The 18,031-nt window shown below is 31.7% G+C and overlaps 2 protein-coding genes across 2 annotated transcripts; both read left to right on the top strand.

Moving 5' to 3' along the window:
• Positions 1-11,668: 11,668 nt before the first annotated feature.
• On the top strand, positions 11,669-13,760 carry LOC106331513 (auxin-responsive protein IAA18-like). Its single transcript, XM_013769889.1, has 5 exons — positions 11,669-12,381; positions 12,706-12,998; positions 13,079-13,214; positions 13,326-13,393; positions 13,483-13,760. Exons 1-5 carry the CDS (start codon positions 12,098-12,100, stop codon positions 13,515-13,517), a joined length of 816 nt encoding a protein of 271 aa, XP_013625343.1. The 5' UTR covers positions 11,669-12,097; the 3' UTR covers positions 13,518-13,760.
• Positions 13,761-15,138: 1,378 nt separating this feature from the next.
• On the top strand, positions 15,139-16,220 carry LOC106331198. Its single transcript, XM_013769520.1, has 3 exons — positions 15,139-15,375; positions 15,491-15,688; positions 15,783-16,220. Exons 1-3 carry the CDS (start codon positions 15,139-15,141, stop codon positions 16,218-16,220), a joined length of 873 nt encoding a protein of 290 aa, XP_013624974.1.
• The last annotated feature ends 1,811 nt before the right edge of the window (positions 16,221-18,031 follow it).

The raw sequence follows: 18,031 nt of genomic DNA, 5'->3' as shown, positions 1-18,031 counted from the left end.
GACTTTAAATTACAAAAATGTAAGTTTTCCTTAAATATACGACTAAAAACATTAAAATGACATGTATCAATTCGATGGTTGATTTGAAAGTTTTCAAAACCATATGGAAGATAAAATTTAAAATAATTCAATTGTGAAAACAATACTGCTCACTTTTTTCAAGAATGTGTTCGATGGAAAAAAATAAGGTTTTTATGTCATAATTTTTTAATGTCTAATCCGATCAACCCATGATGTATTAATTATAGTTTTGTTCCATCATTTTTAATAAAAATTGATCTGATCCATCGGAAAGAAATTATATAATAACAACAAAAAAATATTGTATATATATAAATAAAATGATCAAATATATAAAATAATTTATCGATAATATATACAAATAAACTCATCATGCGCCTTGCACATGTCTTATCCTAGTATTTTTAAGAGTGTTTACACTTATCGGCAATTTTCAAAAAGAACACACAAAAAGAATTATCACAAAATAGCACATAGAAAACAAAATGATCATTTTGACCCAAAAAAAAGAAGATGATCATTATAGTCTTTATTAAGAGTAAGAAAATCGAACTACATTTAATATCAATTAGAAATATTTAATTAAAATTTATTTTAATTTTTAAGTTCTAAATACTAAATCCTATACTCTAAAGTCTAAACTCTCATCTCTGATCCTTAAACCTTAATCTCCATCCCTAAAAATTTCAATCCTAATTCTTAACTAATTAATCCTATAATTTATATATATTTTTTGTCATCAACTACAGACTCATACTGATAATCCTATAATTTATATATTTAAATTTTTTTAAAGAAGAATATTTTGATTATCTTCTTTCTTATGTACCATTTTTGTAATAAAACTTTTAGTGTTGTTCAAATGTATTTTTTGTACTTATTCTTTTTCTTTTTTGTAACATTTTCTGTACTTATTCATTTAGCAAAAACTCTCTATATGTTTTTCAAATTTAAACATTTTAAACAAGAGCTGGCAATACCTGATCTACTTTTGATTTCTAACATCGAAAAGAAAATGTTATACATTGGAGTGTAAAACATATTTCTCTATGAAACAGTTTTTGTTCTTCTAAAACTATGATCAAGAAAAAGAGTGTAGTGACTATGTTCTAAGAATATTTGGTTTTGTGAAATCTTAAGATACTTCCCTATACTACTAAATTCTAATATCTAAAAGTACTTCTGTTCGTGTAAATGATAGTGCAGTATATTGTTTTGTAAATAGCATTTTAATTTAATAATTAATACTACTATAATAATTGATATATTAGGCACCACATTGAATAACACTGACTGCACACCAGTGTTTTTAAAACCGGACCGATCCAATGGTTGAACCGGATTCGACCATAAACCGATTATATAGCCGGGTTGATCTAGTAATTGGTTCGACCATGAACCGGTCACATAGCCGGATTATATTTCAAAGTTATTAAAGCAATAAAAACCACTAAAATTATCAAAAATCTATAAACCATCCATATAAACAATAAACTAATTTATATTTGTAATATTTTATGTTCAAAATTGATTTATATTTTAACTATGCATCATGTTTACTAATATTACTTTTATATTTACATACTAAAAAAATATAAAACTATATTATGGAATCAGGTTTAACACGGTCGAACCATATTGAACCGTGATCCAAAATATTTTCGATTCATCTTCCGGTGTGGTTTTAAAAATACTGCTGCACACAGTAAAATCCAGATGTAAGAAAATCTATTGCTCTATTGAAAAATAGATGACATGCGGAAAAGGCTATTTGGTAGAAAATGACTAATATCTGCAAAAAATGGATATGCATGGAAAATATAAAAGAATTTGTCAACATATATAGAAACGTGTTGTTATAAGAAAAAGAAAAACATATAGAAATGGATTAATTAAGCAAAATTTTGAAGATTTTTGCTTTATTTATTCGAAGTAAGATAATACCCAAATAAAAGACGGTTTAGGTAAGAAAATAATACTATTTATTAACTAAAGTTTGTTTTGACAAAAAAATAATATAAATAAGCTTTTTTAGCAAGCAGTGCGTTAAAAGAAGGTACAGAGAGCAATGAGCTGTTACTGACAAAAGACACTTAGGTTATGTCCCACCACACCTCCAAGATCACGTTGTGGACACATGTTGTGATTGAGGTTTCTTTTTGTCATATGAAGATTATCTTAAATCAGGTGAATTATAAATATCAGACACTTAGACCATCGTTAACGCTGAAACCATCAACCTATTTCTTAGAAAATTATTTTTTATTGTCTGAGAAAAAAATTAAAAAAATTAAAAGGAGAACCAATCACGGACCGCCATGTTTCGGTGGAATCCGCGAACAGTGCATAAACCCTTTCAAAATCGGTCTTTATTTCACATTTCTAAAAACCGATTTTTGCAAAAATAATAGAATCCACCACTAAGAAACCCACTTAAATCCCCCGTTTAATTATGCCCTTAAACCTGCGAGAAACACATTTTCTATCGGAGTCAAAAACTAACAGAGATCGAAATTCTTTCAGAACGAATAGAACAAAGGATAAATCTAAACGATGACTTGATAAAAAAAATGTAAAGTTCGTATTTCAGCTCATTATCAATAATTAGAAGTAAACCAATTTACGCATGTTCTTCGTATCAGCTTAAAGGTACATGATGGCTTAGATTTCTACTACGTTTTTTAAACATTTTGTTTTACAATTATACAACACGTGCGTAAATAAAATAAAAATTAACAGCATCAAAAAAATGAATAAATCATAATTAGAGATGACAAACAGGTTGTCTCGTCCCGGACCGCAGTAGAATTGTCTTCAAGCGGCACGACCTGGCCTCCAAAATGGTTCTCCAAACCTGTTCCGCTATATGTACGAGCATTTGCGGGTCAGTCCGCGGAACATATGATAATACACGCACATGACGCTCCAGGCCATTCCAGAATGCTTTAGGCCTTTCTAGGACATGATTCGGATTAGGCCTGAGCGTTTTTACCTCAACCCGAAGTATCTACCTAAACCCGAACCGAAAAAACCGAAACCGAATCCGAACTGTTATACAAAAATATCCGAACGGGACTTATGAGCTTAGTACTTTGGTGTTTGGTTATAATCCGAATCGAAGCGAAATCCAAACTAGGATCCGAAGATATCCGAAATTAGTTAAATATATTAATGTTTTTATATATTTTAAGATGATTTAGATATTTTAGAATATTCAAAATATTTTTTTTGTTTGTTTTAATTGCTATTTTGAATACTTTTTTAGTTAATTTAGATAGTTTAACTAATTTTTAATTAGATTTGTAAACAATTTATATATTTTGGAAAAAAGGTTTCTCAATTTTTTAAGTTTAAAAAATATATTTTTGGACGATTTTAAACATTAGTTACATCTGATCCGAACCGAACCCGGAAAGAACCGAACCGAACCCGATCCGATATTTAGTAAAACCCGAATGGTACTTCTGAGCATAACTCCGAAAATCCAAAAATCCGAATCACCCGGACCGAAACCGAACGGTCCACCGAACGTCCATGCCTAATTCAGATTAGTCGATTGACCTATACATGATTCATCAGTCATTGATTTGCTTATTTGTTATTCAAAACAATAGTTGTAATTAATTTTGTCACACTCCAAACATATTAACATACCAAATAAAAATAATTACCGAAGATTTTTTTCATTAATTTATAACTCATAAGTTCATAACTAATGTTTTAGTTTGATGAATCCAAAAATTAAGTAAAACCAAACACCAAATCAAAGTTGTTAATCCTAGAGTAAATAAAAAAGAACACCAAATTAAAATACCACCGGAACTCAAATTGTCATCGTCGGAGCTCAAATCGTCATCGCCAGAGCTCGAATCGTCATCGCCAGAACTCGAATCTTCATCGCTGAAGCTCCTTTCATTTTCTTGGGGGATCACATGAATCACCTTCTTCTCTCTCTCTCTCTCTCTCTCTCTCTCTCTCTCTCTCTCTCACACACACACATTTTTTTCAGGTACAACAGGAAATGTAGAAGAAAAATAGCACAGGTCCTTGTAATCTCGCATGGCCTGCTTAAGTGCATCCCGAAAAAGCCCAATACCGTAAAGCCCGCTAATTTGCGGGCCTAAAGAATCTTGGCCCAATACCATTATGAGATAGTTCTTTACAGACTAGGCCCGCGGTCTAGCTTCATAATTGCTTTCTTTAATCATAATCTCGGAGAAAAATGATCAGCAACTCTACTACATATCTCTCAAGAACACAATTTTAAGTGGATTAGACCGGTATTGTATCAGTCAGTCCAGTCCTGGATCTGTTAGAGCTTTTCGAAACAGTAAAATCAAATTGGTCTTTAGTTCTTTCATGTTTTACAGGAAAGCATTACGAAAGCAGATAATAATAGCGGTTAATCAAAAAAAAGGAGCAAATAATAATAGTTCGTAAACAATCGTTGTATATCATTCATAACACACGGAGTTACTAATTAGGCTAACAAAATCTTCTCAGATTACTTTATTGACAGAAAAAATGATGATTAACGGATATATTTTTGGGAGAATTTGCGAAATAACTATGTTTGGAGAAGAAACTAGGTGTATGTCATTGATTTTGACGTAATTAGGCAACTAACAATTATGCATCAAATGAACTGGTTTTAAACATCTCTTTTACAAGTAGCAGGTGAAAGATAGAAGGTTATATGACGTAGACAAATTAAGATATGACTAATATTTAATTCATATCTGAGAGAATATAAGGAATCACGTCATATATTTATGATCACATACATATGCTTCAGTGTTCTATTCCAAATCACCGAAATAATACAGATTTCTAACCTCACTCACATACTCTAATACTAAACATTATCCCAACTCTAACCCCTTAATACTAAACCATAAACCCTAATCAATAAACCCTAAGCTCAAATACAAATTCTAAGCCCAAATATAAATTCTAAACCCAAATAGAATAGAACAAAATAAATAACATGATATATATTGGTGAAACTATTAAATGTCTATAATTTCATGGAAGAAGTTGATGCTAACCCCAACTATATCCTCTCATCTTCTAAATACTAAACCCTAAACCATATTTACTAAACCCTAAACTCAAATATAAACCATAAACCTAAATAGAATGGAACAAAATAAATAGCATGGTATATATTGGAGAAATTATGAAATATCTATGATCTCGTGGAAGAAGTTAATGTGACCCAACTGTACCCTCTCACCTTCTAAATACTAAACCATAAATCATATTCGCTAAACCCTAAACCCATATTTAAACCCTAAACCCAAATATAAAGGAACAAAATAAATAGCATGATATATATTGATGAAATAATGAAATGTCTATGATTTCAAGAAAGAAGTTTATGCTGAACCCAACCATATCCTCTCACCTTCTAAATACTAAACCCTAAACTCAAATATAAACCATAAACCCAAATAGAATAGAACAAAATAAATAGCATGGTATATATTGGTGAAATTATGAAATATCTATGGTTTCATGGAAGAAGTTAATGCTGACCCCAACCATACGGCCCTCTCACCTTCTAAATACTAAATCCTAAAACATATTCACTAAACCCTAAACCCTAAACTTAAATATAAACCCTAAACTCAAATAGAATGGAACAAAATAAATAACATGATAAAATAAATAACATGATATACATCGATGAAATAATGTAATGTCTATGATTTCATGGAAATAATGAAATGTCTATGATTTAATGGAAGAAGTTAATGTTGACCCCAACCATATCATCTCACCTTCTAAATATTAAACTCTAAACCATATTCACTAAATCCTAAACCCAAATATAAACCTTAAACCCAAATATCAAAGTTTAAAAAAATACATATATTATGTAAAATTAAATTATATTACGTAATATTAAACTACACAATCTAGATCATAGTACGATATTTACTTGTTCAAAAACTATATTTCTAAACAAAATAAAACACTCTTTAGTAATCATCAAATGAAATGGAACATGATAAAATAGAACAATAGCATAATATATCGCATTACACAATAGGAATAGAAAAAAACATAATATATATTGTTTTACTTTTCTATTCTATATGCGAATATAATAGAACAAAATAAACAAAATTGTTCATCTTCTCCGATCAACTTAGGTCATTCACGGCGACAAAATATAAGTGTATCTGACGACATCAGTGGATATAATACATATAACCGCATCAGAGAGACGGATTTTGTTGTTGATACAGTAAATAGAAGAGAAAAACATACGGTGGTGACAATGAAATAATCGATCGCGATGATGGTGCTGTATAGATGGAGGTGATCGCCACTGCACAAGTCTTATCGGTAAGGATCAGCGCAAATTAGGATGTGAAGACAATCTGAGGTGAAACTATTCAAATGGATATGAATCTGAAAGGGACACGACATATTTTTGCAAAACAATAATTATTAATTTCATTTTTTTTTCTTACAGGTCTCACGGTCTCACCGGTTTCAACCAGGAGCAATACAACAGCATAGCCAAAAAAAAAAAAAACAAATTCACAATTTTTAATCTCAACGTCAATCTTGCCGGTGCATATATGCGGATTTTATGGAACGGTCCAAATCTACGATAATACATTTTTATGCCTTTGATCACTATTTGGGCCTTTTTGGGAGTCCATGGACCATTAGCCGAACTTTAAAATATCTGGTTCTTAGACCCCTTTAATGAAAACATAATTAACTTATTCTTTTGGGATACATTATTTTAACTTGTTGTTCATCTTCAATGATTAAATTTTTCTTAAGTCTTTATATTCTTATATCCCCACGATGGATTTTGGACAAAATAAAAGAAGATTTTCCCTTTTTATAAGAGTTGTGCTTGGGAACCATCACCTTTTCGTTGGCTTGATACTTCTGACTATCATCACAATAAAGTTACTCAGCTTTACATAATTAATAAGTTCTAATTTTTCATTTTAAAAGTAGTTCGTGATAAACTGTAATGTCATAAAAACAATATCGTTTTAGGTCTTTTACCAAAAATAAACAGTATCGTTTTAGGCCCATGGTCGAATAGAAAAAACCATTAACCATTTGTAAAATAGAGATTCAGAATACACATGAGATGCTTATTAGTCTTTAACTGGTTTCAACATAATATATGAATATAAGCATTGATATCTACTTAAGTGTTGATCAAGAACACAACAATCAATACTGTATATGTACTTTCAAGTTTGGGATTCAAAACTTAATGAATAAATATTAGAGGTAAAAACAGTCGCTATGCAGATGAAAATTCATTATCAATGGTGCTGTGTATTTTTGTTTCTACTAAAGTGGTTATGAAGAGTATGGTATAGTTCAGATTTTGAGTTTCATGAATCAAAAAGAAGTTTTGCAAATATTATCCTTTCCCTCAAATTTGAACGTTAAGAAATGAAGATCACTCTTTTATTCAAAAAAAAAAAAAAAAAGAAATGAAGATCACTCGACCAGATTGAACCAACGAGCCACTAACTAACCTAAAACCAGCAGTAAATGACACCGACCAAACCACAAGTAAACCAAATATATCTTGAGCCTTTATCAGACCATGAATATCTGCGAAGTGTATCATTAATTTACCACTACTATTTGCTCTCTCTTAGATTTGACATTTAATCAACGATTTGTTTTATTCCTTTTTCTTTCTTGTTTTTTCTGGAGTCGGCTATCTTTGTATTATTGGGTGTACCGTAATAATCGTAGCCGTTGCTTGCCGGTATTTGAAGTTCTACGGTTGTGATTAAACCTGATATCTTTAAATCGAAACTGTACAGCTTTTGTCTACCGTCCAGATAGAGAGAAGAAAGGACTGTCAAGGTCAGAGATTCGGTCATTTCCCCTCTTTCTAGTCTCTGTCTACACGGCTATATGGCACGTGGACTCCGTAAAGAAATAACATGATCATTACAAAATTTAAACGGTCGATCTACCAAACGCTCGGTTTGCAATATGATGAAACACAAACGCAATTTGAGCTTCCAAACTCCTAGATGAACAGTGTTGGTGTTTTTAGCATCATGCGACGCTCGCATAACGTTTTAAAATAACGTTTGATAATGGTTTAAACTTTTTTCTAAAACATTTTTTCAACGACAGAATAAGACTGAACGTATACGGAACCATGATAAAGACTGAGTGTCAGTCTTGTGTCTGCATATTAGTTGATTTAGGAAGAAATGTGAGAGTGTATACGGGGACAAAGGAGTCACCAGTGACTAATCCATTCAATTAAACTACAAAATTGCCCTCCCTTGCTTGACCTAAATTCCACACGTGTGAGAATCAGGGAAAATTGCTTATTCATGCCCGAACTAGGAGTCGTTGAGAAAATACATACTCCAATTTTTACTGCATGTCAAAACATACATTCACTAATCAAAAATTTGAAATTTATGCCTGAACTAGGGTTCAATAAAAAAATATATACCTCAATTCTTATTGCATGTTAAAACATACCTTAACTAATCAAAAATTTGAAATTTATGTCTAATTTTTAGAAGTCAACGTTAATCTCAATCTATACTATTATTTGCGAAGTAATTTTTCGCAACAGAACTCTTACGTTCAAAATTAGAGTGGCTAAAGTCTATGTTACTCTTAATGAATTTTTATATATATTCTATTATATAATAAAACAAATTTTATATTAAAAATCTATATATTTTTTTGAAAAATAGTTATGATGATTTTTATAGATTATGTTGTTATCTTAAAATAATATTTTACTATTATAAAAGTAAAAAAAATTAAAAGAAGTGATTTTTACAATATTATATTTTTTAAAAATAAGATAATTCTTATATATTGTGTTGTTATCTTTATGTAAATATTATTTACTTATAACATTTACTTATACAAATACATCTTAAAATCACTTCTTAGAAAATATCCTTATACAAATATATTGCTTCATTAATATCTACTTAGATATTATTTTTATCTTAAAATTTAACTTTCATAATAGTAAAATATTATTTCAAGATAATAACACAATATATGAGAATTATCTTATATATTTTTTTTTAAAATATTGTATTGCAAAAATTCACTTCTCTTAATTTTTTTACTTTTATAATAGTAAAATATTATTTTAAGATAACAACACAATATATAAGAATCACATAATTATTATTTTTTAAATATATAAGATTTTTAATATAAAATTTGTTTTATTATATAATAGAATATATATATACAAATTTATTAAGGATAACATAGACTTCAGCCACTCTAATTTTTAATCTGAGAGTTCCGTTGCGAAAAATTACTTCGCAAATATTAGTATAGATTGAGATTAGCGTTGACTTCTAAAGACTAGGCATAAATTTCAAATTTTTGATTAGTTAAGGTATGTTTTGCCATGTAATAAGAGTTGGGGTATGTATTTTTATCGACCCCTAGTTTAGGCATGAATTTTAAATTTTTGATTAGTGAAAGTATGTTTTGACATGCAGTACTAGTTGGGGTATGTATTTTCTCACCGAATCCTAGTTCGGACATGAATAAGCTGTTTTCCCAGTGAGAATCATGTCCAAATTGTTCAGTGTTCACTATAGTCTCCCGCTACGTTGAAACCAAAAAGCCTAATTAGCGCAGGACAATAATTATTATTTTTATTTCATGTGAAAACATCGACAAACTAGAATCTATAATCGATTATTTTCTTGATTTTTTGTATATGTGTCATTCGTGTGATGGTAAGAAAGCGACTGATATCTTATTAGTCTTCAATTTAATTTGATTAACTCAAAAGTATGAATTTCGCTTTGTTACCAACTTAATAGAAATAGTAGAATAGCTAATATCTTATTTAAATAATAATACAAGCTGATTATAAAACTGAATATTAAATAAGAATACTAAAAATAGGAATATAACTATAAATACAATGACTTTAAAAAAAAATAAAACTATTAATACAATAACAAATAAATTAAGAGTTTCTTAATTTTTTAAAATTTTCTCAAACAAAAAAATGATTTTAATTCTCTTACCTTTTAGTTAATTTTATTGTTTCAAAATTTTAGTTTATTAACAGAAAAACATATAGGTAAAAAGAAGCATTTCTTTATAATAGAAAATATAGTATGCCTCATTGTTCTACAATAGCAAATGTAGCATCTTATTATATAAGAACACATTGAAGTAAAAATCCATATCTATTTTTTTAATTATAGGAGAAAATAAAGATAAATTGGAAAATGAAGTATAATTTTTTATAATAATAAAAAATTATAGAAACATCCATTCCTTTTTTACGGCAACCATTTTTTATAATTTTTTCCTTGTCATCAATTACAGATTCATACTGACTCTGTGAACCACACCGGAAGATCTGATCCATGTGAACGACGAAAGACGTTTGTTTCCTGACACTGCGTGCTAGACTATCCGCCTTTGAGTTTTGCGTCCTTGGTACATAGATGATCTCTGATCTAATGAAACTTTCTCTCAGGGTCTTGATATCTTCCAAATAATTTGCAAATGCTGGTCATTGAAACCATCTTCACCAATTGAAACCATCTTCACCAATTGAGAACAATCCGTTGCAAATGTAACCTGAAATTAACGTAAGTTTCTCATACATTCTGTTGCCCATAATAGAGCTTCTATCTCCGCATGCAGAGGAGTGAGACAAGCCCGAACATTCCTCGCTTCCAACAGTCCATCAAAACCTTTTAAAGTACTGAACCAACCTTGTCCTGAGAAAGTATCATTCTCCTTCCAAGAGCCATCTGTGAAGCACCATCTTCCTGGGATCGATGGAAGGGTTGTAGGCTCGACCGGTAATACTATCATGTTTTCCTTTAGTACTTGTGTTTCAGCTTAGAAGGTTGACTCTGTTTCTGCCATTTTTTATAATTGAAAAGTCATTTATTTTCCTTTCAGTCTTTATACTTCTTTTTTTTTTGGACAACAGTTTTTATACTTCCTTGTTCGTATTTACTAGTAATCCTTAGAGCTAGTAATAAACATGTTGGCATAGGTCTACTTGCATAATTAATTGGTGATTTTTATTAAATAACCATTCTCTATTTAAGTTTATAAATATTGTAGAAAATATGAGAGGGGGTGATAAAAAGATGCCTATAGGGGTTATAAAAACAAAGCAGCACGCTAACCACCCTACGGCTATAAGAGAGAGAGAAGAAGATTGCGTGCGTTTCACACCAATAAATTCCTTTTATTAGTAATACTAAATTTTGATCCGCGCTTAGTGTACAGTGTCTTATGTATAACATGTATTGTGTTATATATTATCGTGTAGAACATGTTTTGGTCTGTCAAATATAAAGTTGTTATATTACTGGTTTAGATAAGGCGTAATAAATATAGTTAGCTAAACATACGTTTATATTTTGTTATTGGGCTAATAGATGGTAAGATCAAATAATTGTTACTTAAATGAAAAGGTGCAGTCACCTTGTGTAAGTTGATTTTTTTATTTTTTTAGAATGATACTTTTTTAATAGAATAGATATTTACTGTTTTTTTTTTTTGGTCTCTTGTTTCATTAACGTTGTGGTTTTGATCCCTTTTGCTTTTCCTCTGGTTTAATCACTGTCTCTCCTTCTTTGCCTCTGTTCCCCTTTTTCGACGTATTCCCAAAAATCTCCTCCCTTTTGAGAATCTAGAAAGAGAGAGAGAGAGAATAAAGTGAAGTAAAGGGAAGAGAAGAACCCACCAAAAAGTTTACATTTTTTTATTTACAAAACAAAGCTTTGATTTGTATAAAAGACCCACTACTCCACCTCTCTAGCTTCTCACACCATTTCATCTCCTCTCCTTTTCTCTCTCCTCTGTTTTTAAGGGTTTAGAGAGTTGCAGAGGTTTTCTCTTTGCTCTGATCAGAAAAAAAAAAAAAGACGAGAAAAGTTTTCATTTTGACGATTTTCAAGTTATGGGTTCTGATGGGTTGTAAACAAATCTTTTGTTCTTTTGCGTGAACAAGTTGTAGACAACTCTTTGCTTGTCGAACTCTCTTTCTTTCTTCTGGTCAAAGAACACAACTTTCTGTAAAAAAACAATGGAGGGTTCTTCAAGAAACGGTGAAATATCACCAAAGCTGCTCCATTTGATTCCACAAGGGAGAAGAAATTGGTTTCACCATGAGAAAGCCTCTGTTTACAACACGGAAGAGAAGAATCTTGAGCTAAAGCTTGGACCACCTGGTGAAGATGAAGACGAAGATGGTTCATCGATGATAAGACGTATCAAGAAAGAACCAAAAGACAAATCTATCCTCTCTCTCGCTGGCAACCACCACTTCTCTCCTTCCATCACCACCAACAAACCCACATCTCAGAAAAGGTTTAAAACCATTTTTGTTTTTTTTACATCTCTTATTTTTGTTTTTATCTGTTTTGTATCATGATGACATTTACTTGAAGAATTGTGATCCCATCAAAAGCTATTTTTTCATGTCTGCTTAAGATTAGATCTCAAAGTTTTTACTTCACACATGTGCAAGTTTTATTATCAAGTTTATTTCATGTCTGCTTAAGATCATCACACTTTTGTATTATCTGTTTTTGTCTTTTTGCTGCCTTAGTTTCATTTTTTTTTCAGATTATTCATAGTACGGGCTCTGTTTTGGAACATGTTTCTTACTTCCTTTGATGTCTTGTGTTAAAGAAATGCTCCTGGTCCAGTGGTGGGTTGGCCTCCGGTTCGATCATTCAGGAAGAATTTAGCTAATGGAAGCTCTTCAAAGCTTGGAAACGAGTCCACCTCCGTCCTAAAGAACCAAAAGTGTGATGATGATAACGGCCGAGAGAAGCCAGTGGAACCAAAGAGGCAAGGAGGTTTGTTCGTGAAGATCAACATGTATGGTGTTCCCATTGGTCGTAAAGTAGATCTCAGTGCGCATGATAGCTATGAACAGTTATCTCTCACGGTCGACAAGCTCTTTAGGGGTCTTCTTGCAGGTAAATTTGCTATTTGACTTTTATCAAATCATAGAGGGCTCTTTTGTGATTAAAGTTTTTTTTTTTTCTGATGTTATTAGCTCAAGGAGAATCATTATCATTTGGAGAAGAAGTGAAACCAATCACTGGATTATTGAGTGGGAATGGAGAATATACTCTTACTTATGAGGACAATGAAGGAGACAAGATGCTTGTAGGAGATGATGTCCCATGGCAGTAAGAATCTTTTGTAACAACAATTATCTAATCATTACTTTGGTCAATAACAAACTAAAGAATCTTTGTTTGGTAAAGCGTAAGTTTTTGACTTTTGTTTTGTTGTGACAGTATGTTTGTATCTTCGGTGAAGAGGCTGCGTGTGATCAAAACCTCTGAGATTTCTTCAGCACTAACATGTAAGTGTAATTTTTCCATTTGAAAACATTTTAGCTTATCTTGTGACTCTTTATGTGAAACTATATATATTTTCTTTTTAATTCTGTAGATGCAAATGGTAAGCAGGAGAACATGGGAAGCTGAAGAAAGAACTTTTGCACCTTAAAGAAGCAGAGATGTGATTATTTTGCTTTTAACTTTTTAACTCTGATGAGTATTGGTCTTTGAAAAGTGTTTCTAATTCAAGTCTTATGTAGTACATTCTGGTTTTGGTACATGTTCTTTTGACTTATGAAAATGTCATAGATGAGTTTTAATGAAACTCAAGATCAGACAATGAAAAAGATGATTTTGGTTCTTGGGAGTATATTACAGATTCTTTTAGTCGTTGTACTTTTTTAGAGCTTTGGATCATGATTAGCCGCACTTAATGAACACTTTAAAAACATCATTTTATTAAATATTGTAGCTACCTATCTCTGCAAAGCATCTTTTTGAAAAGAGGAAAAGAAACAAATTCTTCTTTGCAAAAGCTCTTTAGCTTTTTTCATCAACTCTTCCTTGGCTGTTGTAATAAACTATGAGTGTAAGAGGTTTTAAAACATGTAACAACTTTTCTTTTAATGAGTTGTAATAAGGAATATTTCTCAAAACATGTTTGTCTTTGCCAACAAAATTACATAGATGTCACTAGATCAAACATGAATAGACTATATATCATATTCTGATTAAATATCTAAATATTTGATTTGGCTAACAAAGATTATGATTGGGATGTTGCATACTTTCATGTATGTTAATCTAAAATATTACTTGCATTTCTTAATGTAGAGATGCAACATAAAGAGCAATTTCTATGCATACATATAAATATAATCCAATTCGTTTGAAGAAAAATTAGTGGATGTGGGAATTTTGTGAAAGAGACTTAAAATAGACGAAAATGGATGCAGTGAAGAGTCCTTTTCGTTGAGGAGAGACTTGCCTAACTATTCAAAAGCAGCAATATGAGACTCGATAGCTACTTTTCTGTTGCCTTTTGTAGCTACTACATTGATATAATGGCTGACTCTGTTTTCCTCGACATGTTAGAATCACTCATCAAAGGATTAGTGATATTTGATTTTAGATGAGGTCATGCTTATCTCATATGAACACTTAATTTGCAATCAAAACGCTTATCTAAGAGAAAAATAATAAGCCAGACAGGCTTACTCTAATGCAATATGGTCGAATGATAAATAACTTGTACAAGGTGCTTAGATTTAAAATTATAAATTTACTTCGGTAAACGTTTTCTAACTTTAATACATACTCATCTGAATGTTGAAGATTTTTCTAAAATCTGTAAAATTAAATTGGTTAATTATTGAGCTCTTATAAATAAAAAGAAAACAGAATGCCATTGACTACTCAAGGATTCAAAAAGGCATTATAGAAAACGGTCAATTACCCTATTTAAACTGATCAATCAGTGTCATTATTTATGTTTTAACCATTAAGAAGGAAAATATCTTATCTTAATTAGCGCTTTTTAATTCCATTTATTTTTTTTGGGTCAAAAATTCCATTTAATTAAAAAAAATGGAATTTAAAAGGGAAATGCTTAATTACGGGAACTAAAATAAATGCGATGACCTATCACATTGCTACAAATACAAATTCATAATTTGATAAATGTTAATTCTGTTATTCTTAAAAAAACCTTTCTGAATCGTCACATCACAGGTTACAAGAAAGAGAATACTTCCACTTCCATATTGAGATGGGACGAGCAACGAGATGGTTCAAGAGATTGTTTGGCACCAAGAAGAGCCTCGTTTCGGATTCAGAGAAAGAACAGAACGAACACGCAATTGTTGTTGCGACCACAACAGCTACAACTGCAGAAGCAGCGGTTTCGGCAGCTAAAGCGGCCGAGTCAGTGGTTACAGGAGATATCATCACGAGGGACGAGCGTTGGGCCGCTGTGAAAATTCAAAAAGTCTTCAGGGGCTCTCTGGTAAAATTCTACATCTTCAAAACGTTTATTTTTTTTTTCTACAAAGATTTAAGTGTTGGCAAATGGGTAACGTTAGGAAAAATTCTCGATTTGAATTTGTTGTTTGTATGGTTAGGCGAGGAAAGCGTTACGTGCACTGAAAGGTATAGTAAAGCTACAAGCTCTAGTGAGAGGATACTTGGTTAGGAAACGCGCTGCTGTGATGCTGCATAACATGCAAACTTTGGTTAGAGTCCAAACCGTTATGCGGTCTAAACGCAATCGCCGTCTCCACAAAGAGTACAACGACATGTTTCGACCACGACATTCCCTTGTAATTAATGAACCAATGTTATCAATTATGTTGCTTCTTGTTCTTTAAGCTAAAAGCAAGACTGAAGTGTGTTCTTTGTTTCTGATATTGAAAGGCTGAAGTAGCGGCCGGCGACGCATTCAAGAGGAGATCTAAGTCTAGAAAAAAGCACGATGTTGATTCAATGTCTGAACATGAAGACGGTTTTGCTTACCAAAGGAATGATTTGGAGTTGAATCTACCCAAGGAGAAGTGGAAGTTTGCGAGGACGCCTAGATTATCATCTTCATTGCACAACCACTCGGCTAATAATCGTTACTACGTTATGCAGTCTCCTGGTAAGAGTGTTTGCGGAAACGCTACGTGTGAGTATGGAATGAGTACTCCTGGCTACATGGAGAAAACGCAGTCGTTTAAGGCGAAGGTGCGTTCGCATAGCGCACCGCATCAGCGATCTGAGAGGATAAGGTTGTCGCTAGATGAGGTTATAGCGTCAAGGAGTAGCGTTAGCGGCGAGAGTTTGCAGCAGCAGCCGCGCTATTCTTGTTCCTAATCCGCTCTGATTTTTTATTATTGTTATTTGGCTTTTCATGATTTTTAAAACGTTTTCTTCTACCATGAATTATAAAAAAAAACCTTTTTTACTATTCTATTACAGTGATTCAAAATAATACGTCAACACCTCTACAATCGATAATTTAACATGATATAATCCATGTGTAAAAGTACTATTTGTACTACAAATCATCTCTCGATCCCGGTTCTACTTGCACAAGGACACCTTATATTAACAATACCCTCTCCACGTACGATCAGTCTCAACTGCGGATGCATTAGTCTACTCAATATCCTCTGGCCATATCACGTCTCGAAGTCTAGAAAACAATCCATCTCTGTAGTATATAGCTGTTCTCGCCGTCGAAGTCAATTTCTCAGGATATCGTTTTTGTTTTTGCTAACTTCAGTGATATCGTTTTATAATTCTGATTCAACTTAACAATCTGATGGTTTAACTGGATCCTACTCAAATGACATCTATTCCAAGTTAGATAAAAGAAACAATCAGGTTCAGAATCAAGACACATGAGGATAAGATACAAAAATGTATAATGACACTGAACCAGACCCATTTAGGCAGGTCGTAACAGCATAAAATGTATCACAGAACCAGTTTTACCACTGAGGTTTTGTGGATGTAGTGAAAAATATGTATTGGAATACAAAAATCAATTTAATAAAAATAGTTAAAAATGGTTGGGTCTTCGTCATCCCGATCTTTATTTTACAAGTCTCAAAACATTTTTGATTTTTCTAGCAAATGTTTGCTGCTTCAACAAAACTTGCTGCTTACGGTGTCGTAGATTGGAACAGACAACACTGCCAAACAAAAGAACCAGACACAATATTAAGGACACACAAGATCACTGCCTCTTTTTTATACCTCTATAAGTGAAAAACAATATATTAAATGTATTAAGGAAAAGAGACAGATGTTCTGCGAAGCAACCCATTTTCAAAGGCTTTGAAATTATCTTGCTGGTGAATTCTGTAATGTCCTTCAACTGAAGTTCGTCTACTGCCTTCAAGAACTGCTCAACTGGTTTCCTGCAATAATTTTCTTTTGTAATATAAAAACACTTTCATGAGAAATCAGCCCTCGCCTCTCCCCAACGATGATGCAGCGCTGGATTGATACCACTTAGATCCTTTCTCCCACCTCTGATCGAGATTCATCATCTCGCATCTTTTCCACCATCTCCTCCTTTCTCAATCCTTCCATCCGTAGGTTGGTTTTCTTTGATGGTAACTACAAAGTTCTATGTCAGATTCTGGGCCTAGCCCACACTTTTGGAATGGTTTATGTAATGGGCCTTGCTCTAACACTGTCTCAAATGGGCCTATATCTTTTATTTATTTATTTATTCAATAAAAACCATTTAAAAAAAAAAACACTTTCACGACCAGAAAGAAAAAAACTATTGAGATTAAAATGAAATCTTAAGATATCTATATTATTAAAAGAGAAGTACCCATTAGAAAATGTTTTTGCTTCAATAATTAAACTCCTTTTTTTTTCTTGTCTTTTTCAGTTGCATTTATGAAATATCCTAAAACGAATAAAACTGCCTAATTTATTACTTGTCTTTTCAGTTACATTAATGAAATATGATTAAATGAATTTAAACTTCTTATTTTATTGTTTGTATTTTTCAGTTACCTTAATGAAATATCCTTAAATAAATTTGGACATAATGTCATTTAATCAACCAAAAAAACTCATGAGTTATCCCTACGTGCATAATTTTAATAATGAAGATTTTTAAAAACGTGCATCATTAAAATGTTACCTAAAACATGCAGCAC

Source organism: Brassica oleracea, chromosome C3, assembly GCF_000695525.1.
Source record: "Brassica oleracea var. oleracea cultivar TO1000 chromosome C3, BOL, whole genome shotgun sequence".
In the NCBI taxonomy this organism is placed as follows: Eukaryota; Viridiplantae; Streptophyta; class Magnoliopsida; order Brassicales; family Brassicaceae; genus Brassica; species Brassica oleracea.
Note: the sequence above shows the minus strand (reverse complement) of the source record. Positions and strands in the feature narration are given on the sequence as shown.